At 37.2% G+C, this 24,721-nt stretch overlaps 1 protein-coding gene across 4 annotated transcripts; it reads left to right on the forward strand.

The window, feature by feature from the left end:
* Nucleotides 1–15,716: 15,716 nt before the first annotated feature.
* Nucleotides 15,717–23,185, forward strand: LOC120176954 (probable ADP-ribosylation factor GTPase-activating protein AGD14). Of its 4 annotated transcripts, none has more exons than XR_005521365.1 (13): nucleotides 15,717–16,076; nucleotides 16,707–16,768; nucleotides 17,132–17,219; nucleotides 17,312–17,373; nucleotides 17,456–17,552; nucleotides 17,865–18,317; nucleotides 18,876–19,541; nucleotides 19,634–19,744; nucleotides 19,821–19,959; nucleotides 21,194–21,350; nucleotides 22,138–22,267; nucleotides 22,470–22,515; nucleotides 22,803–22,863. XR_005521365.1 is itself a non-coding variant. In XM_039183227.1 (13 exons), exons 1-13 carry the CDS (start codon nucleotides 15,981–15,983, stop codon nucleotides 22,855–22,857), a joined length of 2,070 nt encoding a protein of 689 aa, XP_039039158.1. In that variant the 5' UTR covers nucleotides 15,717–15,980; the 3' UTR covers nucleotides 22,858–23,185. The 4 variants fall into 4 exon arrangements, 3 of the variants coding, with proteins under 3 accessions (XP_039039158.1, XP_039039159.1, XP_039039160.1); XM_039183227.1 differs by having other exon boundaries at nucleotides 19,821–19,937; nucleotides 21,264–21,350; nucleotides 22,803–23,185; XM_039183228.1 differs by having other exon boundaries at nucleotides 19,821–19,922; nucleotides 21,264–21,350; nucleotides 22,803–23,185.
* Nucleotides 23,186–24,721: the final 1,536 nt, after the last annotated feature.

The following is a 24,721-nucleotide window of genomic DNA, read 5'->3' on the forward strand; positions in this document are numbered from 1 at the left end:
TTTTAGAGAGTCAAGCCGATAGTCGATTAATTAATTGTCTTTGCAATTGAAAATTACAAATTCGTTTTAATTTGGTTTTTGATCCATTGTTTGGTTTTTAATAATTTTTGTTTGTATTTTGATTTCTTTAATTTAATTCGATTGACAATTAAATAGTTGTACTAATATGTTTGCTAATGGTTTCAGAATAATTGTTTGTTTTAGGAATTGATTTTGAGTGTTTTTATTGTTTGTTTTTTCGCTTTTCCTCACACACTGCACAGCTGCATTATCATACATGAGCTAAAACCCCGCTCCGTCCTATTTAAATAGGAGTGAGAGACTATGCCCTCGTGTGGTTTTCACCTCTGCATGGGATAGTGGATCGCTCCTGGAGCTCACGCCTTATGGTTCTCGTGATGGTAATCACCTCCGCATGGACATAAGGAGGTGTGTTCCCTCGAAATTGAACTCGATCCCCTAAAGCCTGTGATGGGCCAGGATTGAGGGTTCGGTAGCCCAAGGGGGCACCGACAAGGACAATTCGAGAACCTATTACTTTAGAACCTAACCCGGCATATAGTGAACGTAGAGCCTGAACTTAGGTTGAACCAAACCCGAACCTTAAGAATCCCGTGAGGAGGGTACACAAGGAAAAGTTTTTTTTGACTCATTTATTTTCGTTTTTCGAATAAATGCTTGCGAACTAGATATCATGTGGTTAGGTTTATTTTTCGAACAAGCATGCGAACTAGATATCATGTGGTTAGGTTTATTTTTTTGAATAAGTATGCGAATTAGATATCATGCGGTTAGGTTTATTTATCGAACAAGCATGCGAATTAGATATCATGCGGTTAGGATTTATTTTTGTGGATAACAAAGCCTGGGGGTAGATATCATGTTGGGTAGGATCTGATAAAGCATGATGGGGGTAGTCAGCATATGTGGGTAGGATTTTTTTATCTTGAATTAATTGCTTCATGTTTACTAACCGATCTTTTGTTGTTTTTGCTTTGTTTCTTTTCTGTTTTGCATTGCATTGTCCATTACATGGTGTTGATTTGGGGTCGATGTCCATATAGAAGGCCAGTAATATGGAACGAACGGTTCAGAAAGAGGTTGAGGACAATGCAGATGTTCTGAGGTGGTCGGAACAGTCCCAATTGACCAATAGAGACAGCGTGATGCCTGGATATGTGTCAGAGTTATTTGGTTACACTCACAACGTGCGTCAGAATGATCTAAGTGAGCTAAAGGAGATATGGGGAAGATGGATAGTAGCCGATAAGGAGATGTTTTATCAGTTGTACGGTGATATTCCTTATCTTCTGGATGTTTCTATTGACCGAAATTTGTTTAGAGCATTGGCACAGTTCTGGAACCCGGCTTATAGCTGTTTCACATTTGGTAGAGTAGATCTGACACCAACAATAGAGGAGTATCAAGCTTTGATCCGTTGTCCGAGGTCCCAGATAGATAGAATATATACCAAGTTGCCAGTCACTCCTTCATTTAAGAAGAAATTACTATTGATGACCGGAATGAGTGAAGATTGGGTAATCAGAAACATTAAGAAGAAGGGAGACAGTGAGTGCATCTCTTGGGCTGCTCTGAAAGAAGTAATTTCTCATCATCCTGATAAGAGAAAGAAGCTTGACTTGTTTGCTTTAGGGATTTATGGGCTCGTTATTTTTCCAAAAGTGCCAGGATATATAGACGTATCAGTTGTTGACCTGTTTGAAAGATTAGACAAGCGCGTGGATCCTGTTCCAGGTATTCTAGCTGAGACGTTCCGGTCTTTGAGTTCTTGTAGGCGCGAGGGAGAAGGACGCTTTATAGGATGTGCGCCTTTGCTGCTAGTATGGATTCTGAGTCATTTCAAACATGTTGAAAGGGCACCAGGACGAGTATTTTTAGACGGTTTCTCACCTTTGAAGGATTTTCTTTCTAAAGAGTGGCCTGGGGGTTTTATTGAAGAAAAATGGATGGTCATCTTCAAAGATATCAGAGATGGAGATATTTTGTGGCGAGCTTCGTGGAATACCTCTTCGGATATACTTTACCGATGTGGAGAGCGAGATTGGGTTCCTTTGTCAGGTATATGGGGTTCTGTTGGGTATGCACTGTTACTAGTTTCCAGACAGTATGGATCGAGGCAGTTCATTCCAGCCACGTGGGATTTGGTAGGATCAGATTTTTCATTCAAAGGAGATCAGTATAAGGTTAAAATTAAAGGGGTTGCTGAGGCTTGAAAGCAAACTCGTCGTGTGAATCTGTTCACTTATGATCTCGAGTTATCTCAAGAGTACGAGCAGTGGAGAAGCGGTCGAGTAAACGACAACATCCCGATAGTGAATCCTGAAAATATTCAACTGGTAGAGGAACAGTTGAGAGTGGTGCCATCTCCATTAGAGTTAGCCAAGTGCGATTTTGAAGCAGAACGGAGACAATGGAGAATGACTTTACAGAAGCTAGAAGATGAAGTGTATCAAAAGGGATTGGAGATTGACATTCAGAAAAGTAGAGCAGATCGAATTGAAAAAGTAGAGAAACAACTTCGGCTAGACTTTGACGATCTTCGGTCAACTTATCAGGGAATGATAAAAGCTCAGACATGTTCTAGCTCGAGTATGTCATCTGTCGAATGGAGGCAAGAGATGGCGAGCCTCAAAAGAGTAGCCGGAGAGAGTCAAGAAGAGCTCAAGCAAAGCAGGCACCAAGTTAAGATTTTATCGAAGGAAAATGATTCTTTAGAGCAGCGGTTACAAGAGAGTCAAGCCCAGAATGAGAAGTTGAAGGAGAAAATTTCAAGTTTAGAGACTGCATTACGACGATACCGAAACAAGGAAGGTAGCTCGAGCCAGGGAGAGGTTGAAAGTTTGAAAAAATAAGTGAGTGAGCTTGAAGCCATGGTTCAAGATTTTCAGAGGCGAGCAAGTGAGCTATCGATAGTTCCTTATGAGGGGGATATAGTTAAGCAAATAGAGGACTTTATTGCTTGTTACCTAGACCACGCGCAGGGAATAGCTCAATATTTGGTCATTCTATCTGAGGAAGCTGCTGATGTGACTGAAGAACTGGATCCCGAGGCTGAAGAAAACCAGAAGATCGTGGAGTTGCTAGCACACGTACAAGAAATAGGAGAGATGGTGCAGATTTATTTGTGATATGTTTCAACTTTGTAATTGAACGTCGTTCTAATATAAAGAGTTGTTCTAAGGAGTCGTTCCAGGATCAACACCCTGCATTTTGCATATGCATTTTTTTAATGCATTTAATTTTTGCATCGCATTTTATTCATTCATAATCATATATCTCATATTCAATAATAAATATCAGTGATAACAAAATGACTCTGTGACAGAGTAATACTGGAAAATCCCAAGCATATCTACAGAACCAGAAAGAAAGTTATGGAAGACAAACTTTCCCAAATTGAGAAAGCTCGGTCGGAGTTACAAGATAATATCAAGAAAATGCAAGAAGATATGATGAATGCCCAAAAGGAGATGTTTGCCAAGTTTGCGAGTATGTTGGAAGGAAGAAATCCAGAACATGGGAAAAGCCCTATGCCAGAAGGTGTAACTGAAGACCCACTTCATCATCCAGGGTTAACCCCAGAACAATCTCAGAATGTTCAAGTGACCCCTGTTCATGTCGGGAAGGTACACATTAGTCCAGTCGGTGCTTCTGTTAACGTACAGCCTGGATCTAGTTCGTATCAGGAAGAACATCAATATCATCAAGTTCCGGACCTTGATGAAGAAGCCAAGAAGGACCAAAACAATATGTTGGAAGAGAAATGGAAGCAGTTAGAAAGAGAGGTCAGAGCCATGAAGGAAGATACCAGTGTCTATGGATTCGACGCAAAGGAGTTAAGTCTAGTTCCTGATCTGGTCTTGCCTCCAAAGTTTAAAGTTCCTAACTTTGAAACGTTTTATGGTACCAGGTGCCCCTCTGCACATATCACAATGTTTTGTAGGAAGATGACCGGATACATAGGGGACGATCAATTGTTGATACAGTGCTTTCAGGAAAGCTTAACTGGCTCGGCAATCCGATAGTATAACCAGCTGAGTAGAGCTAATATTAAATCGTGGAAAGACTTGGCTAAGTCCTTTCTTGAGCAATACAAACATGTGAAAGATGTTAGGCCCAACATGATGATGTTGCAAGGAATGGAAAAGAAGGCTAACGAGAGTTTTAGACAATATGCTCAAAGATGGAGAGATGTAGCAGTGCAAGTCCACCCGCCATTGGAAGAGGAGGAAACAAATATGCTTTTTGTCAACACCTTAAAGGCTCCTTTTTTCTCGCATCTTATCGGTAATCCTTATCGAAGTTTTGTTGATGTGGTTACAGCAGGAGAAATGATTGAAATGGCGATTAAGAGTGGAAAGCTCGAAGGAGGAGAGTCTAGTAAGAGACCACCAATGAGGAAAAAGGAAAGCGAAGTCAGTAATGTGAGGCAGTACGATTCTAATAACATCACTGTTTCCCGTCCTCAAGGAGCAGGGCCATCAACACAAAATGATAATAGACAAGGGGCAAGGGACCAGAGGGGAGAGAGGCCTCAATTTGATCCAATTCCGATGACTTATAAGGAATTGTTTCAGATTTTGTATGATCGACATGTGGTTTCGCCGTATCACGTGACACTAATACAACCTCCTTTTCCCAAATGGTATGATGCTAGTGCTCAGTGTGAGTACCATGCAGGGAACCCTGGGCATTCCATTGAGAATTGTACTGCTTTTAAGAAGGTTGTTCAAGCTTTGAGAACGAGGAATGTCATCAACTTTGGTGACAGTGAGCAGCCAAATATAGCTCAGAATCCGTTGCCAAGCCATGCAGGGGTAGGAGTTAACGCGATTACTGAAGTGAAAGGAAAGAGAATTGTAAAGAATGTTAGTGAGGTGGTATCACCCATGAGTTGGGTGTGGTGCCAGATGGTCAAGGTAGGATTGTTGAAGCCCAGTTTGATGGGTGAACAGTTTAACAGTGGAGAGGTGTGTCAGTATCATAACAGTGAAGGACACAGTATTCAGCAATGTCCTGATTTCCTATCTTTGGTACAAGACATGATGGACAATAAAGAAATTGAGTTCTTTAGAGAGATTGTTGAAGAAGAGGAAGCGGAAGTTTGCGCTTCAGAAGGATCGTCTAAAGGGGTATACAATGCCAGTTGTCCCCTAATTATTACTCCCAAAAATTGAGTTGCTGAGAAGGTAGCCCCGAAAGTGGTTATTACACCTCCATCTCCATTCCCATATCGGGATAATAAACAAGTGCCTTGGAGATATGATTGCCAGATGGGAGATGTAACAAAAGAGAATGAGAAAATAGATGAGGTGGGACGCTTTACTAGAAGTGGTAGGTGTTATTCTCTTAATCCACCTAAAGAGTCTGAGAAGAAGGTTGCAGTTGATAAGGGGAAAAAGGTTGATGTGCAGATAGAAGAGGATAAGCCTGTTATCAATGAACCAGTAACCGAGAGTGAAGCGGTAGAATTTTTGAAGTTTCTGAAACACAGTGAATACAGTGTTGTGGAACAGTTACACAAGTTGCCTGCCCGTATTTCTGTTTTATCATTACTTTTGAGTTCAGAGGCCCATAGGAATGCTCTGTTAAAGGTTTTGAACCAGACTTTTGTTCCGAAAGAGTTGCCCATTAAAAAGTTGGGTCGTTTAGTTTCCAATGTACAAGCTAATAATTTTTTATCTTTTTCTGAGGATGAAATCCCTTCTGGGATGATGGGTAGTCAGAAGGCTTTGCACATTACAGTTAAATGTAAAGGGCATATGTTGTCCCGGGTCTTAGTTGATAATGGTTCAGCTTTGAATGTGATGCCTTTAGTGACTCTAAAGAAGCTTCCATTAGATAGTACACTTATGAGAACCTGTCAAAGTGTGGTTCGAGCTTTCGATGGGACTAAAAGAGAAGTGTTGGGCAAGATTGATGTTCCTCTGAATATTGGTCCAGCAACTTATGAAGTAGAATTTCTCGTAATGGACATTATGCCTACGTACAATTGTTTGTTGGGAAGGCCTTGGATTCATCAGGCCGGTGCAGTTCCGTCCACATTACACCAGAGACTGAAATTTGTAATTGACGGAAGGTTGGTATGTATTCACGCTGAATAGGACATTATTGCTTTTGTTTCTACTACTGCTCCGTATATTGAAGTTGATGAGCAAGCCGTCGAGTGTTCTTTCAGATCGTTGGAGTTTGTCAATGCTACGTTTGTAGCCGAAGGCAAGAAGATACCAAAGCCTCGATTGTCAGACTATACCAAGATGGGGCTTAAATTGACTCTTGGAAGAGGAGCGAAAGTTGGAAAGGGGTTAGGTCGACAGTTGCAAGGACCGGTGAATCCAATATGCCCTATTACTAAAAGAGATCGATTTGGTTTGGGGTATCAGCCAACTCCAAGGGATAAGCTGAGGGGAATTAAGAAGGGTCAGGAAATAAGAAAGGCCAGATTGGCTGGTGAAGACCTTAGCTGGGAACCCATGATCTTCCCGCCGTTGAGCAGCTTTTTCATATATGGGGGACATATGTTTCAAGGGGATTCAAGGAACACTGAGGTGATGGTTGAGGATGCCTTGGGAGATTTAGGCATTAACGTTATTACTGATGATGAATTTGAGGAAATGAGAGTTATGGGCATTTATCCTGCACCGCCGGGCTTCATGTTGAATAATTGGACCGTGGAAGAATTGCCTGTAGTTTACAAATCTTTTATAGAGTAATGCACTGGAACTTTCTCCCTGTTGTTCATACCCTGGGGCAATAGGTGATTTTATGTAAAGGGTTAAGCTGTTTGTTTTTTCTTGCTTTCAATCAAAGATGCATTCTGTTAGTTCCAAATGGCAAACATTCTCCCATTCATTTCATTCATTCATTCATTATTATATGTATGTATGTATTTATTTCTTTCTATTTATTTAATGGGAAAAGATCCTCCCATATGTATATATGTATATATATCTTCTCTTTCATTATTTTTTCAGGAGCTCAGATATCAATAATATGAATGCCAATGACTCTGACCCGGAGATTGATTTCGAGAAGCCTATATGTCAAGGAGAAATCGAGGATTGTGATGATGATGAGGGATGTGAACTACCTTCTGAATTGCTGAAAATGGTGGAGAATGAAGATAAGCAGATTCTACCTCATAAAGAGTCTACTGAGATTTTGAATTTGGGGATAGATGAGGATAAGAGGGAAGTAAAGATTGGTACCACTCTGTCAGTTGGAGGTCGACATGATTTGATAGAATTGCTTCAAGAATACAAGGATGTGTTTGCTTGGTTATACGAAGATATGCCGGGTTTAGATACAGAACTGGTTGTTCACAAACTACCAATAAAGCCTGAATGTAAACCGGTACAACAAAAACTGAGAAGAATGAGACCCGAGATGCTGCTCAAGATTAAAGAGGAAGTGAAGAAACAATTTGATGCCGGGTTTCTTAAAGTGGCCAAATATCCTGAATGGGTGGCTAATATTGTTCCAGTACCGAAGAAGGATGGGAAAGTTCGAATGTGTGTCGACTACAGGGATCTCAACCGAGCTAGTCCAAAAGATAATTTTCCTTTGCCACATATAGACACGCTAGTGGATAATACTGCTGGAAATTCTTTGTTCTCTTTTATGGATGGTTTCTCTGGCTACAATCAAATTAAGATGAATCATGAAGATATGGAAAAAACGACGTTTGTTACCATGTGGGGAACGTTTTGTTATAAAGTAATGCCGTTTGGATTGAAGAACGCCGGGGCAACATATCAAAGGGCCATGGTGATGTTATTTCATGACATGATGCATAAAGAGATAGAAGTTTATGTCGATGATATGATTGTCAAAGCTAAGACAGAGGAAGAACATATTGTGAATTTGAGAAAACTCTTTAAAAGACTAAGAAGAGGCCAGCTAAAACTCAACCCAAACAAGTGTACTTTTGGGGTAACATCTGGGAAGTTATTGGGATTCGTAGTAAGCCAAAAAGGAATTGAAATAGACCCAGATAAAGTAAAGGCTATTCAAGACTTGCCAGCCCCACGAACACAAAAAGAAGTCAGAGGATTTTTGGGGAGATTGAATTATATAGCTCAGTTTATTTCGCAGTTGACTGAAAAGTGTGATCCCATATTCCGCCTTCTTCGCAAGAATAACTCAGGGGAATGGAGTGAGGATTGTCAAAGAGCTTTTGAAGTAGTGAAAAGATATTTGTCGAGCACTCCAATTTTAGCGCCACCCATCTCAGGCAAACCCTTGATTCTTTATTTGTCAGTTTATGAAAGTTCAATGGGGTGTGTGCTGGGGCAACGTGACCAAACTGAGAAGAAAGAAAGGGTTATCTATTATCTCAGCAAGAAGTTCACTGAATGTGAGACAAGATACTCACCCGTTGAAAAGTTGTGTTGCGCTTTAGTATGGGCTACCCGAAGGCTTAGGCAATATATGTTGTATCATACTACTTGGCTTATATCCAAGCTTGATCCCTTGAAATATCTAATGGGTGTGCCTGCATTATCTGGAAGATTAGCTCGTTGGCAGATCTTATTGTCTGAATTTGACATCCAGTATGTAAACCAGACGGCAATTAAAGGAAGTGCTATAGCGGAATTCATTGGAAGCAGGGCTTCGGAAGAATATGAGTCGTTGAGCTTTGATTTCTCAGATGAAGATTTAATGGCTATTTTGGTAGAAGAAGCAGTTGCATCCACTAGCAAATATTGGAAATTGAACTTCGATGGTGCTTCAAATGCCATGGGACATGGAATCGGGGCAATTTTGGTCTCACCAGAGGGAGAGCATTATCCTTTCACCAGTCGGCTTAATTTTGATTGTACTAACAATATGGCTGAGTATGAAGCTTGTGTTCTGGGTCTTAGAGCTGCTGTTGAACGCAAAGTAAAAATGCTTAAAGTGTATGGAGATTCAGCTTTGGTAATATACCAGCTCAGAGGAGAATGGGAGACAAAAGATCCCAAGCTTGTAGAATACCGTAAGTTGGTTATGGAGCTTGTTGAAGAATTTGAAGAGGTAACTTTCAATTACCTCCCCAGAGAAGAGAATCAAATGGCAGATGCCTTAGCCACACTGGCAGCAGCGTTTAAGATGAACGAGCATTCAAATATGATGCCCATTGAAATGAAAGCTTATGAGTATCCAGCCCATTGTTTTAATATTGAAGAAGAAGAAGATGGAAACCCTTGGTATTATGATATCTTGCAATATCTAAGGTATCAGAGTTATCCAGAACAGGCCACTGAGAATGATAAGAGAACCATTAGAAGAATGGCATCAGGGTATGTGCTTGATGGTGAGACTCTATACAAGAAAAGTCTGGATCAGGTCTTGTTAAGATGTGTGGACGCGAAAGAGGCCAAATTGATTCTTGAAGAAGTGCATGAGGGAATATGTGGTGCCCATGCTAATGGGCATGTTATGGCTAGGCAGATTATGAGATTTGGGTATTATTGGTCAACTATGGAAACAGACTGTATCAATTATGTCCGAAAATGTCACAAGTGTCAGATTTATGGAGATAGGATACAACTCCTCCTCATCCGTTGCATGTAATGACAGCTCCGTGGCCATTCTCAATGTGGGGCATGGATGTTATTGGACAAATTTCGCCCAAAGCTTCAAATGGTCATCGCTTCATTCTGGTAGCCATAGATTATTTCACCAAGTGGGTAGAAGCGGCTTCTTACGCAAATGTTACCCAGTCTACAATATGCAAATTTTTGAAGAAGGAGATCATTTGTAGATATGGTTTACGAGAGAGGATTATCTCCGATAATGCGTTGAATTTAAATAATAAGATGATGGACTCGGTCTGTAAACCGTTCAAAATAAAGCATCATAATTCCACTACTTATCGCCCAAAGATGAATGGGGCAGTAGAGGCGGCCAATAAGAACATCAAAAGGCTCATAGAGAAAATGACTGAGACCTATAAGGATTGGCATGAGAAGTTGCCCTTTGCTCTGTTTGCTTATCGAACTTCAGTACGGACTTCAACTGGAGCAACTCCGTTTTCTCTGGTATATGGGATGGAGGCTGTCTTACCTATTGAGGTGGAAATTCCCTCACTTCGGATTTTTTCAGAGGTAAAGCTTGATGAGGCAGAATGGGTCCAAGCTAGGTATGACCAATTGAATTTGATTGAAGAAAATAGATTGAAAGCTATTTGTCATGGTCAGATGTACCAAAAACGTATGATACGGGCACATGGTAAAAAAGTTCGGCTTCGAGAATTCCATGAGGGAGATTTGGTGCTTAAAAGGATTTTGCCTATTCAGAAGGATTTCAGAGGAAAATGGATGCCCAATTGGGAAGGACCTTATGTTGTCAAGAAGACCTTTTCTGGGGGAGCTCTAGTCCTAACTGAAATGGACGGATCAGAATTACCATATCCAGTGAATTCCGACGTTGTTAAGAGATATTTCGCTTGAAGAAGAAATAAAAGGAAAAAAGAATAAATGAAAAAAGAATAAAAAAATAATAATAATAAAAATGAGAAGAAGAAAAAAGAAGAAAAAAATGAGAAAAAAGAAAAAATGATGGAAAAAACGAAAAGAAAAAAAGAAAAAATGGAAAATGGAAGAAAAAATGAAAAAAGAGAAATAAAAATAGGGTTCAAGAGGAAAACCCGAAAAGGGCGTCTTGGAACCAAAGGAGGTCTCAAGTTGAAAACCCGCAAAGGGCGACTTGAGTTGAGTTTGAAATTCAGAATTCGTGCATGGTGGAATGTTCTGAATCAATTTTGGAAGTGGAAAGAGCTCCTGATATGGATAGTAACAATGACAGTTGGTGATCAAGGATGAGACTAAAGATTAATGAGTCTCGATGAAAACAACCAGGAGAAAAATTGAATGCATATGAGATTCGATACTGATTTAGGGCATCCAATGATGAGATTTGGGAGTTTAGAAGTAGCTTCATACTCTTAAGCGTTACAATTTTGGAGATCCTTTTGACAGAAGCTACATTCGAGACATTTTAACGGCGTGCCAGTTCAAAAGCATTTGCATTATTGATATTTGAAGACGCCTACTCTTTTGTTCTTTTGCTTTTTCCAGTTAAAAGTTTGCCATTTAGTTGCCAAAAGTTCTCTGTATTTATATAAATAAAGAGATGTCTTTTATTGTTCGTTTCCCTTTTGTAAGCATCTTATTTTGAAAAGTTAAAACATATAGCTTAACTTGAAGTACATGAGATCATTTTGTATTATTGTGCAAAAGGTTTTGGAAAATGCAGGTATTCTGAAGTTGACAATGGTTTAAACATGTAAGCTTGTGTGGCTATGGGAAACTAAAACCTTGGAATTCATAGAAAATCTCAGCTATGATAAGAAGACCCAAAGAGATTGTCGTTGATCAAGAAGTTGGTCATGGGCACTGGCGGGTTTCAAGAAAAGAAAGAGTCAAGGTTCTGTTAAGCCGAGTGATACGGAATTGAGATTGTTAACTGGGGTGAATTGGTCAAATATTCTGTACCCAAGATGAAACCGAGTTCCATCGAGATCAAAAGGAGATAGAGTTCCTTCGAAGAAGAAAACACACTGAATTGCATAATTGCATACATTTTAGACATGATTAGGATCATAACATTCATAATTGCATGATGACTTAAATATCTACAGGTTTCTCAGGGATAATTGAATATTGAAGATATGAAAACATCAAGATGAGGATAACTAGTTTTGAAATCTTGAAAGAATGATGTTTAGATGACGATTGAGCCAAAATAGATCCGCATATCCAATGTCTTCCAGACAAGTTTTCATGATGGAGAGGGATTTTCAGAAATTTTCTCAAATTCTAAATTTTTGAGTATAATATTTTTCAAACATATATTAATGATTGGTAATGTTTGATTTTCAGGTTTGACCATTCGAAGTAAGTCAATCTTAAGCCTTCACGGAAGAGTAGTGAAGCAAGTCAATCTTAAACCTTCACGGAAGAGTAGTGAAGCAAACTTATTTTATGAAGATTGTTCGAGTTCTATACTCTCTGAAGGAATAGAGAGCGGACCCGTTTTATGAAGATTGTTCGAGTTCTATACTCTCTGAAGGAATAGAGAGCGGACCCGTTTGTTGAAGATTGTTCGAGTTGTATACTCTCTGAAAGAATAGAGAGCGGACCCGTTTCATGAAGATTGTTCGAGTTCTATACTCTCTGAAGGAATAGAGAGCGGACACGTTTGTTGAAGATCGAGTTCTATACTCTCTGAAGGAATAGAGAGCGGACACGTTTTATGAAGATTGTTCGAGTTCTATACTCCCTGAACGAATAGGGAGCGGACATGTTTGTTGAGGATTGTTCGAGTCCTATACTCTCTAAAGGAATAGGGAGTAGACACGTTTATTGAAGACCGAGTCTTATACTCTCTAAAGGAATAGGGAGCGGACCCGTTTGTTGAAGATTATTCAAGTCTTATACTCCCTGAACGAATAGGGAGCAGACACGTTTGTTGAAGATTGTTTGAGTCTTATACTCCCTGAACGAATAGGGAGCAGACACGTTTGTTGAAGATTGTTTGAGTCTTATACTCCCTGAATGAATAGGGAGCAGACACGTTTGCCAAGGATTGTTCGAGTCTTATACGCCTTGAAAGAAAAGGGAGTAGACCCGTTATTTGAAGATTTTTCAAGTATCACTTCTCTTGAAGTAACAGTGGAATGGTTTAATCTTTTGAAGTTCTCATGACCGGACAAACTCGATCATCTTTTGATCTTTGCTCTATTCTCGTTACACGACAATGAGCAAAGAGGGGCAGATGTAGATGCTCGATTTTATCCGAGTCTAGGTCGGGACAGGCCCCATTCAAGCCCAATGGACAACAGATATATGCACAAGAAGATAGCAGTTTGAGGGTCGGTTTTTAGCAGTTTTAGTTTTTAAGAAATAACCACCCATCATCAGTATTAATGGGATTTAAAAGAGAGAGGGATATCAACTACGGGGGGGGGGGCCATAGACAAAAAAAAGGGGACGAAAAACACAGAAAAAAGGAAAAGAACAGTACTTGTAAAAGGTTATTTCCCATATTCGAGGATCAAAGGAAGCAAAGGATCTCTCTTGTCATTGAATCAGAGTAATACACAAAATCAAAAAGGGGTACTTATTTCTATGTTTCCATTCTCAATTGTTTTTGTAATTTGCTTACTTATTTCTATGTTTCCATTTTCAATTGTTTTTGTAATTTGCTTATACATGCATATGCTTTGAGTCAAAATCAAGTTAAAATATATAGAAATAACAGTACATTTACCTTAGAGGTTTGGGGTCATTTCCGGTGCTACATTCGAAGGAAAAAGAATAAATAGGTTCCTAAAAAAACAGAATAAAATCAGTAAATATTTTGAAATCAATTCGTTTAAGGGTTGAATGCAAATAGGAAAAGGGTTTTAGTCCATTTACCTTAGTCGTCGGAAACATTATTGTTGGTTTTGTCGGAGTAGATAGTGGGTATTATTGTGTGAGCTTCGAAGGGTAGATAGTGAGGGAGAGAGTTTCGAGAGATGGGAGTTGAGGAAGAATATAAATTATAAGAGGGGTTTGTTTTTTTATTTGGTTTGATCCATGGCCATTAAAAAATGAGTGAGGCAGTAGCGTTAGGAGGCAACCATTAAAGTTCAAGTTGTGTAGGTTTAGCGAGAGAGAAGAGGGGAGAATGGAGAGAGAGTGAGGCGTCTGTGCACTTTGGTTTCAACAAATCACTAAGTTTTTTTTAGTTAAGTTATAGTAAAGTTTTTGGTTAAATTAGGTTTAAGTCCATGATATTTATGCTTGCTTTTCTTTAAGTCTTTGTTTTAGTTTTAAATTAGTATGTTTAATTTTACATGTGTTCAGATTTAGTCATTACTTTAATGTATAATATATATATATATATATATATATATATATATATATACATTTTTTTTAAATTGTAGTTTAGCATGTCATGTTTTTATTTTTATATTTAAGTCACATTTGTACATAATATGTCAATATGCATAATTTATGATTTTTAATTAAAACATATGTATATAATTTTTGCATGTCACATTGTATGATATTTGTAATTCTTACATGACATTATTTTGCATAATTTGCATGATAGCCTCACGCGCATAACTCGACCTATTACATAATCGGACTAAGGGTAATACTCATTTAATTTAAAATTGTTGAAGTGGGCAGTCATAACTGATTTGAGGTCCGCTTTTAATGATTTTAAAATAAAAGTGTATCCCGAAAGTGAAACAAAAAAATTGATTCGCCACCTAAAATTTGGGAACGAGAGAAAAAGAAATGTTCGTTTATTTAAATATATCGAGAAAAGGTTGTTATATCTTTAAGATCTGGTCTCGATATTTGTAAATAATCGAACCTTCTTTATCTTTCTAAAATGACTTGGTAATTTTAATTTAATTTGCTTGAGTGTTTTTGAACGTTTTAAATTTACATTTTTTTATGAGATCAAAAATCAAAATAAATTCGAATTTGTAAAGTTCATTGTAAAGACATTAATTAATCGACTAGGTACCGATTTATGACGTTGTGGGGGTGCTAATCCTTCCTCACACGTAACCGACTCCCGAACTCGGATTTTGGTAACACAGACTTCAATTTGTTGTTTTAATTAAAATTAGTTTTTATTTAAAATGACAAAGCATTTTTGGGTGCCCAATCACACCCTAGTCAAAGATTGGTGGCGACTCTTCAAACCGTATTTTTCGATCGTAAAGAAAATTCAAAATTTTTTGAAACGAGAGGTGTTTTAAATTGCATTTGTTTTTAAATTAAAAAGGGACAATTAAGAATTAATGTGGTTTTCAAAATCTTACATTTTTTCACCTTTAAGGAAAAAATCGTTTCGACAATATCCATTACAAATTAATTGTCGGATTGACATACTTTTAAAAAAGACACATCACGTTAGATTTGTTTTTTTGAAAGACGCTTTTGGTAGAAAGTACCTTCTATTAATGTGACAAAGGTGCGTTCGATCTTTTAAAAGTTGAGCTAAAATGAAAGAAAAGAAAAAATAAATCAAAAACATAAAAACTTTTTTTAGAAAAAAAATAAATGTACATCATACTTGTTTTAAAGACACATTTACATGATTACGAGTTAAATCAAGTTAAATCAGACAACGATGATGATAAACATTTGTCAATCTTTTGTTCAATCATTGAATGAATGCGTGTTTAAAAGTCAACGTTAGAAAAAAAATTATATCTAAACAATAAAAAATTGAGAAAATCATCATAAAATATGTTGATTTCAAATACAAATATTAAACTTGACCATAACCATATTAGTACGACAATCAAAGATAGTTTTTGATATTGGAATCCCGAGTTTTTTTTGAAAGATAACAACTATCAATATTCGAGATATGAGTTTGATCAAGTTTGGGATCACTATAGCTTAAAATCAATATGTTGGACAAAGAGATTCTCGAATCACATAATTTAAATATAATTTTTTCAGACATTTAAATATATTATTTTAAACATACATTTATTAAGTATTTGAAGATAAAACTAATACATATGATCTAACTTGTGCAACTATCTTTACCCTACATGGGAAAAAATATTAACTTAAAAAATAATCTGAAACTTATTTTAGTCTTTTTTTTTGTCAGTTATATTAGTAGTAAAAGAAAGCCTTGCCAAATATATATTTAAACGTCCATGATTTGATAATTATTTTGTTAAAAAATGAAAGGCACAGAGCGTTCTTGTCCCAATCAGAGACATCCGAGTATAATAAAACAAACAGTTTTTCCTTATTCTTTCTTTCAGAAAATTTCCCCCAAAACCAAACCTCTAGAATTTTCGTTTTCCCTTGATGCATGCATGCATGCATTCTGTAATGTAAAGTATTGAATTCATTCCGGTTTTTCATATATTCTTTTATTTTTGAACCTTTGAGAGCTTGTTTGAGGTTTTATTGTTAATTTTGTAAGATCATTTTTTTTGAGAAATGGGAAGTAGAAGAGAAGAAGAAAGAAACGAGAAGATAATAAGAGGTCTCATGAAGCTTCCTCCTAATCGTCGTTGTATTAACTGTAACAGCGTGGTAAATTTTCTCATGCTTTTCCCTATTGGAGTTTTTCATGGCTGACAAAGCATGTGAAAATGAAAAAGAAGATACGGGTCCTGAAATTTATTTAAATTCTCTTGGAAGAGTGAGTTTTAGTTGATGGGTAAAGCAGAATGGAGAGAGATTTCTGGTTACATGATGGTTTTAGAACTGGGCTTTTCCCCCTGTTATTTTGTAAGAAACGACTTTAGCTGATTGTTGTGAATTGTGATAGTAAAGGTCTGATTATAGTCTGGGTTTTGTTTAAAGGAAGAAGAAGAAGACCATGTATTTGAAGCTATAGAAATTGTTTATGAAAATGAGTTTTTTGCAATTCAACTATTAGTAATGAATTTCAGGACTATGAATAAGATTTTCGAAAAGGGTGTTCGTTTCATTTTGTAATCGACTCATACAAATAGATTTCAAATTCAGTTTTTCCTTTTTTGTTATGCTTAATCTAGTCTGACATAGTTGTTTGCCATGGTTGAATGGATTAACTTAATTAGAGCTTCTAATGTTGAATTATATATATATATATATATATATATATATATATATATATATATATATATATATTCACATCCCCAATTTCTTTGATATTGGTTTTGGGACCTATCATTGCAGAATCCTCAGTATGTTTGCACAAACTTTTGGACTTTCGTTTGCATGACTTGCAGTGGGATCCAGTGAGTATTTTCTTTTAGTTTACAAGCATTGTCAATTTCCTCTATAAATAATTGCCACTCCTGTGAAGCGTTACATATTTGGTGGAATGTAACTTTATCAGTTGTATGGATCAATGCATCATGATTTTTGCAATTTATTTTTTGCTTTTTGTAACTTTTCTTGTTTCTCATTGTGATGGTCTTAAACTTCTGAAACTTAAAGAATTATTGCATCTTTGTATTCGAATTTGGTTGATGGTATTTTTGTATTTGCTTTGCATGATTCAGGTGGTGTAGCATGAATCAGACTCAAGTCTTTCAAATCTTTATCCTTTTTTGTCCTATCTTTGTGGTAATTTGTGATTATGTTAAATTGTATTGCAGTCGTGAGTTTACACATCGTGTAAAGTCCGTATCAATGTCAAAGTTCATTTCAGAAGAAGTTGAAGCTCTTCAGAATGGTGGTAATCAGGTTTGAACTAGTGATTCATTTGTTGTTATCCATGGAAAATTTGTATGTTAATTAACATGGTGATGAGATGTTCACCATTTTACCATTTTCAGCGTGCAAGAGACATATATCTCAAAGATTGGGACCTGCAGAGGCAAAGATTACCCAGCAGCAGGTGCAGAACATATTATATATCACTTCCATTCTAGGCATGATCTTGAGGATTTGGGTTTTCTAATAAATCTTTCTTATTGCAGCAATGCTAATAAAATCAGAGAGTTTATAAAGAACGTATATGTGGACAGAAAATATGTTGGACGAGAAACATCTGACAAGCTTTCTATAGGCATGCAGGTAGTTCTATCTAGCATATTAAATAGTGGTTAGTCTTCAAACCAAATTTTTTTGTTAAACCTTTGTGCTGCTTGGCTTTGTTTATTAATTAGAAAATGAAGAAATATGGTTTTGGTTGTGGATCATGTGGTCTGAAGTTGAACTTCCTAATTCTCGATTTCTTTCCTGAAGAATTTTTTTCTTTATCTGTCATTTTTATAGAAAATTGAAATATTTGGATAGGGGTGTTCTATGTTTATTTCTCTCAGTTTTATTTGAATTCAATTCACTATATCCCAGAACATTAGCTTAAATTATGGTTGTCTTTGACAGAGCCCTAGTAATCGTGGAGATACTATAAGGCGTCCAAGTTCTTATCACTCGTATTCTGAAAGTCCACCTTATGACTATCAATATGAAAATCGGCGTTATGGAAAACAAGTTGCTGCCACGCTTGCTAGGAATACTGGTTCAGATCGAGGCATCTTTGTGAGGAAAACGTCTAGTTTTATCTTCAGTCCTGGTCGCTTATGCGATCAAATGTTTGAGGACAGGTTTGCAAATGAGGGTTCAGCTCCTAGATTGTCAGACTACTCTGCCTCCAGTGGAGGTGATACTTTCAAATCTGGTACAGGGTCACCAAATTTTCAGAAGGAAATCGTATTTGGAAGCCCAAATTCTCAACCTCGAACAGATGTCTTTAGTGAAGATGCACAACGTCGAAGAAGTAATTTGTTTGTGAATCCAAATTCTAAGAAAGATGCTGCGCGGATCCCGCAACCGCATGTCAGATATCTCACACATACTGTTCTTTTTAAGTCATTTGCCTGCTCTGGAAATATATGATTCTTTTGAATCATCGTTACCATAACACTGTCTGGGCTACTATGCATTCTTATTAACATCTAGAAGAGTGATCAAATCTAAATGATAAATCATGTTGCCCAGGCAATTTTCAAAAATATTCCATCAGAACTTATTGTTCTTTTAATCTGTTTTTTCAATGTTCAGGCATGTATACTATGGTTGTAGTATCAGTTACTTCATCTGCAAGCTCTGTGAATACACAAAGACCTATAAATATATGCACATGTGAGAGTTACCTTTTGGCTTTCTTATGAGTACTAATGTTACTCTGCTAACCTTATGATTATTGTAATGTGAATCTATAGTATGCTAATCGAGTTGTAGTGATCATGGTGATACTAAATGTGTGAGATGCTAGTCAAGAAAATGCACCTTTTTCTTTGTTTGCTTTAGAACCTTTATTGTGTGTATCTTATAACTGCTTATATCTGTTATCATCTCATTTGTAACTGACATCAGAATTTTTGCTTTAAGTAGAGAACTAAATCCACGGGAAGTTTTGGGTCAATTGATGACAATTCCATGTCTGTCAAGTCATATAACTCAGGCATTGGACTGGATGTTGTCTCTGAACCTGAACAAACTGCTGGTTCCCGTCATGATAAAGCATCTAGTGTTTCCCAGTCATCTGTTCCTGTGAATTATGGTGGCCTGGATCACTTTAATGTGCCTGAGACTTCTGCCTCTCCACTTATAGATTTGTTTCAGTTACCTGCAACCTTATTAGTTTCCTCTGAGAGTGTATTTCAACCTGCAGCATCTTTGATGCCGCATGGGAGTTTATATCAACCTTCCCCTTCTATTCCTTCTATAGACTTATTATCTGGGATTTCTGAGCAGACCCCAGCTGCTAGTTTCGGTGGAAAATTGCCAGAGTTATCTGTACCTAAAAATGAAGGATGGGCAATGTTTGATACTCCTCAGCCTGCAACTTCTGGACCAGTAACTGAAAATTTTTCGCCTGCCGTAATGCCCGGTGATGGAGACTTGTCAGTGAAGTTTGACCAACTGCAATCTCCAAACACAACCATGCAGTGGCCGCTATTTGAAAATTCCAGTGCTCTTTCTTCTTCTGTAATATCTAGTCAATGGCGAGAGGGGTTGCATGTGGGTCAGTCCTCCGCTGCTGCAGATAGCACTCAGGTAAGGACATGTATATGGTTATGTACTTATGTTTAGAAATATAAAGTTTCCCAGTCCTGTGTATGGTTATGTTATTCATTATCTTTGAACAGTCATGGAATGCTTTTATTGATTCTGCTGAATCACTTTCTACGGAACCGCAAGTTGTAGCATACAATCATTCGGCCACCACTAATCTACATTTCAGCTTAGGAGTTTCAGAGGTTCGCTTCTTCTTTTTATAATGATGCCGAAGATTTACTTTTCTTCAATTTATGTTTAAAATACCTGCTCCTGCAGAGCCTTGATAATGACGACTTCCAAGCAGCTGCCTTACAAGCTGGTTTCCCTGCTGCTAATATAACAAATAGGGATGGCATAGCACCACCATATGCTCCAATGGCGAATCCACTTTTGGTTTGTTCTTTTGACTTAATATGTAGAATTGTGTGTTTGCTGGTGAAAATAAAACTTTTATTATCCTTAAAAAAAATATAGAAGCAGTACGGGGGGTTTTATACAAAGGTTTTAGAGTTCTAGTTGATCTAAGAGTCCTAACTAAATAAACTTTGTCCTTATTTACAAATAAAATTAGAGTTAGAGATGAAGTAAAATATTAATATTTACAATATCATTAGAAGACTATATCTAGAGACGGTTATAATTCACTCCCCCTCAAGCTGGGGAGTAAATATTATAGAAACCCAGCTTGGATGCGATCTCGTAGAAAGTAACCTTTGGAAATGCCTTGGTCAGAATGTCCACTAGTTGATTTTTGAAGGAATATACGTTAGTCTTATTGTACCACCATTAACCTTTCCGGAAATAAAGTGTTTGTCGATGTTCACATTTTTCGTTCTGCCATGATGAACTGGATTCTTAGCAATGCTTATGGCTGACTTGCTGTCACTTTGAAATTCAAAATAATTGCTATCACATACCTTCAACTCGGTTAATAGTCTTTGTAGCCAAACACCTTCACAGATCCCAAGTGCAATCGCCCTAAATTCTGCTTCAGCACTACTTCTGGAAACTATGGCTTGTTTCTTGCTTCTCCATGTCACCAAATTTCCCCCACACGAATGAACAGTAACCCGTAGTTGACCTCTTGTCCGTTAACTCTTCAGCCCAACTAGAATATGAAAAAATCTTTACTATCCTATCTTCATGCTTTCTGCAGATTAAACCATGTCCCGGTTTCATTTTCAAATACTTCAAGATTCGATACACATCTTCTAAATGTTAAACTCTAGGATCATTCATGTATTGACTCACAATGTTGACAGAGAAAGGTATGTCTGGCCTAGTTAGCGATAGGTCAATAAGCTTACCTACCAATCTCTAATATTGCTCTTTACTTACGGGACTACCTTCGTTGCATAACACCAAATTAGTTTCCGTGGGTGTTTCCGAAGGCTTACGACTGATCATTCCAGTCTCAGAAAGCAAGTCTAGAATATAATTCCTTTGGTTGATAACAATACCTTCTCTCAATCGCGCCATTTCCATGCCTAAGAAATATCGTAATGTCCCCAAGTCTTTGGTTTCAAACTCTCTTGCCAACAACTCTTTCAATTTCTATGTCTCCACTGAGTCCTAACTAAATAAAATAGAGCATATTTTCAGTATCATTAGAAGATTGTATCTAGAGATGGTTATAACTCACATGATAGTCATTGTTCTTCCGTGGATTGCAACTGAGGGTGCCTTTAATCTCTTTAGGTTTTTAACTTACTTTTGCAGGGAGAGAAACAGTTGCATGCTGCTGGTCATAAATCAACCAATCCATTTGATCTTCCTTATGATTATGAACCGGAACAAAATGATAAGGTATATCATGCATTTTGATTCTTTGGAGTATCTTTACATGTATTTGTTTCAGCAGAATCTGTTGATGTTTACCTGAGGTTAAAACGTGTTTTTGTTTTATCAATGCTAATGTGCTGGCTCTATTGACGGGGATTGTACAGTTTGCTTACCATTTATTTTGAAGGGAATATTTACTGCTATTTTATTGTATTATTGGCATACTTATGGTCTCTTTGCATTTGGTTGATCTTGCTGAGAACATACCCTTTTTTGAGGCCTGAGGTTTAAGTTTTGTAGAGAGGGGGAGAGAGAGGAGACTCGATCCATGTGCCTTCGTTTCAAGGATAATTAGTCTCTCAGGGTGTCTAAATATTAGAATTCTCTAAATATGTGTGAGGTTTACACCTGAATGTGAATTAAGTTTCCACGGTGAAACTAAACGGTGACAATGGAACATCTTGTATCGATGATCCAATTAGGCTGTTCATTATTCATTTCTGAATATCAGCGGCATTTTCTAAACATTACTGTTTTAGTTTTTCCACCTACCTATTCTGAAGTTTCTGGATTCTAGTTGACATGAAAATCCTTCATATTTGAAAGAGAATTAGGAACTTGTAAGTAGATGAAATGTCAATCTTTATCATGCTTGCAACCACCTTATGATGGTGGTGGACACCAATAATAGTTTTACTTTTTTTTTGGTAGTCCTTGCTTTCCACTAATTTGGAGTATATTACTTGTGGAAAGGGCAGACAGTACTTGAATTATTCTAATAAAGTTGATTCTGCTTTATGGCATATTCCAGTTTTTGGATACGAGATCATTGCAAACCGCACTTCCTAATGCTCAGTTACCATCTACCTTTCTTGGTGGTGTATCGCAACCATGGTTTCCTCAGAATCCAGTGACTCCGTATATCCCGGGTACCCCACAAGGTAGTTCTTGTTGTTTCCTTGGAATTAGTTAGCCATAGTTGTTAAGTTCATGTTATTCAATGGATCTAACTGGACATTTACAAAGGTGAAGTAAAAGGAAAAACAGAAGCAAAACTGATACTTTGTTAAAAACTTCATGGCAATGGACTATGAAGTTTTCCTAAACTAGATCTTTGAATCCTTTTTCGGTTTATTTCTGCAGGTGGGTTAGCATCCATGTCTAGCCAAGCACCAAGTTCTCAATTGTCGTGAGTTATTTTATTATGTTATAGTCAATTTTATCACTTATTATTGTGTTTCCCCAATGTATATCTTCCTTATATGTTATTTCTTCCCTCTTTTCAAAGAATTCCATTCAATGTTTTGGCTTGTCAGAATGAAAAAGACCATATCAGCAACCTCATATTAATAGAAAAGAGATTTCCAAGAATCTGCCTGGGATTACTCCACATTAATGCTAATTACATATTTCTCAACATACATGAATTGTTATATCATACTTATGGAAGTTAAAATCTGTTTTCTATCGTGGTAGGAATGTTCCAGTCCAAGGGCCCTTTGCTTCCACCGGAGGAAATCCTTTTGCATAGAATTGTCCCGGCGAAAGTAGCATTTTAGTACTTTTGCGAGAAATATAGGCAATCTTTCGGCACGTTAGAATTAAATCTACCGTGAAATCTTATTTTTTATTTGCAAAAAAATACGTTGCTTCGGGCCTAAAAATCCCTTTTATTGTTATGTCTACTCTTGTTTATATGTGAGTCATTTTAGAAGCTGTGATGCACCAAGGAGAATGGCAGGGGAGATAGGTTTCTATGGTTCTTGGGGGTGGCCAAGTGATTCTTGTTTATAGTTTTCTTTTTATATTTGATTGTATTGTTTCAAATGTGGAGACAACTGTAAGATCATGAACTATCTTTTTTGAGGGTTGTGTATTTTACCTAATGTTAAAGTGAATTTACTGAAGAAGAAGAGATAGTTTTCTAGAAGGGAAATCATTTTTTCCTTTTATTTCACTCTTATAATGTGAGTAAATTTTTTTTTGGGTGAAAGATTATAACTAAGCAGCTACAGTGCTCATTATATCAACCTGAAGGATTGCTTGGACCTCTGACGGGGAAGAGATAATGAACACAATCATGGGTTCTTCTATCTGCTATCTTCGCCATCAAATCCGTGACCTTATTGTTGTTCCGGGGTATATACTGTAACTGTACTATCCCCCAAGAAATAAAGACCATCCTACTAAAGCACATGCTTTAATACTCTAGGCAATCCCCCAAGCATTACAGAGGAAAATTTGCTTGGTGCAATCTATTTACACCTTTGCCAAGAAACTTAATTCTGACAAGCTCCTTAATGGAATCCAAGATATCCTCACCACTCCTACCGGCACCAGCAAACACTCTCCTATTCTGCCAAGCTAAGTAAATATATTCTGTCAAATGAAATAAATTGAAGCATTCGAAACAAATTTCAGTAAACTAGCATAGATTTATCCTTCAACCTCGTTAAAACCCACTGCAGCTCCTCTCAACTGGAAATTTGTTTGGTCAACCTACACAACTCCAAAGCAGCCCCCCCCCCCCCAAGTGCTGTTAGAGAAGACACATGCAAAGAAAAGATGTCGCTAGATTGGTAACACCCTAAACCTGATTGGGCTTAAAGTGTCATATTGGACTACCGAGGTAACCCTGATTTTCAAAACTTGATCGTTTTATTTTAAAACATATTCAATGGTATCATAATTAAAAACATACATAATTGTCATAAAAACATTTTATAAAATGGGGCTCCATGACACATAATTTAAATAAAAAATAATACATACCGAGGTTTACAACTCAAATACATGGTAAGGTTCTATGAATACACATGCCCACTAAAGCTACAGTACAATACTCTGAAGGAGATGTTGGAAGTCCTGCTGCGGCGGTGCTCCACAAGCTGCTTGATCTACCAACTTGCCAGCGGGAACATCCGAAGGCTGAGCTTACAAAGCCTAGTAGTATAATCCCTAATCATTAGCAGCTTTAAAAGTCACATAAACATAAGCGTGCTGAAGAGAAGGTACTAAGCGAAGGCACATGCATGACCTAGATCAAATGCTACATACTTAAGGCTTAGCTGTTCTAATGCTGAAATAAGAGATTCATGCTTCTTTTAATCTCCTGCTAAGGGCCTCTCCATGAGAACACCCCTACAGAGTCTCTAACCATAATAACTGCGACTACTACGCACTATTTAAATGTAATACTAACTCTGTTGTCTAATACCCCAAAATTTTGGTTAGTGATCAAAATGTAAAATTTGAATGTTAAGTGACCAAAGTATAAACTTTAGAAAAGTTTAGGGACCTAAGTGCTAATTTTCCAAACAATATTTTTTATTCCATAGGATAGTTTACTCTTGAGAGTGGGGTTTTATTGAAATCATATTATTGTTAAATTGTGT

This window comes from Hibiscus syriacus, unplaced genomic scaffold (assembly GCF_006381635.1).
Source record: "Hibiscus syriacus cultivar Baekdansim isolate YM2019G1 unplaced genomic scaffold, ASM638163v2 tig00112261_pilon, whole genome shotgun sequence".
Lineage (NCBI taxonomy): Eukaryota > Viridiplantae > Streptophyta > Magnoliopsida > Malvales > Malvaceae > Hibiscus > Hibiscus syriacus.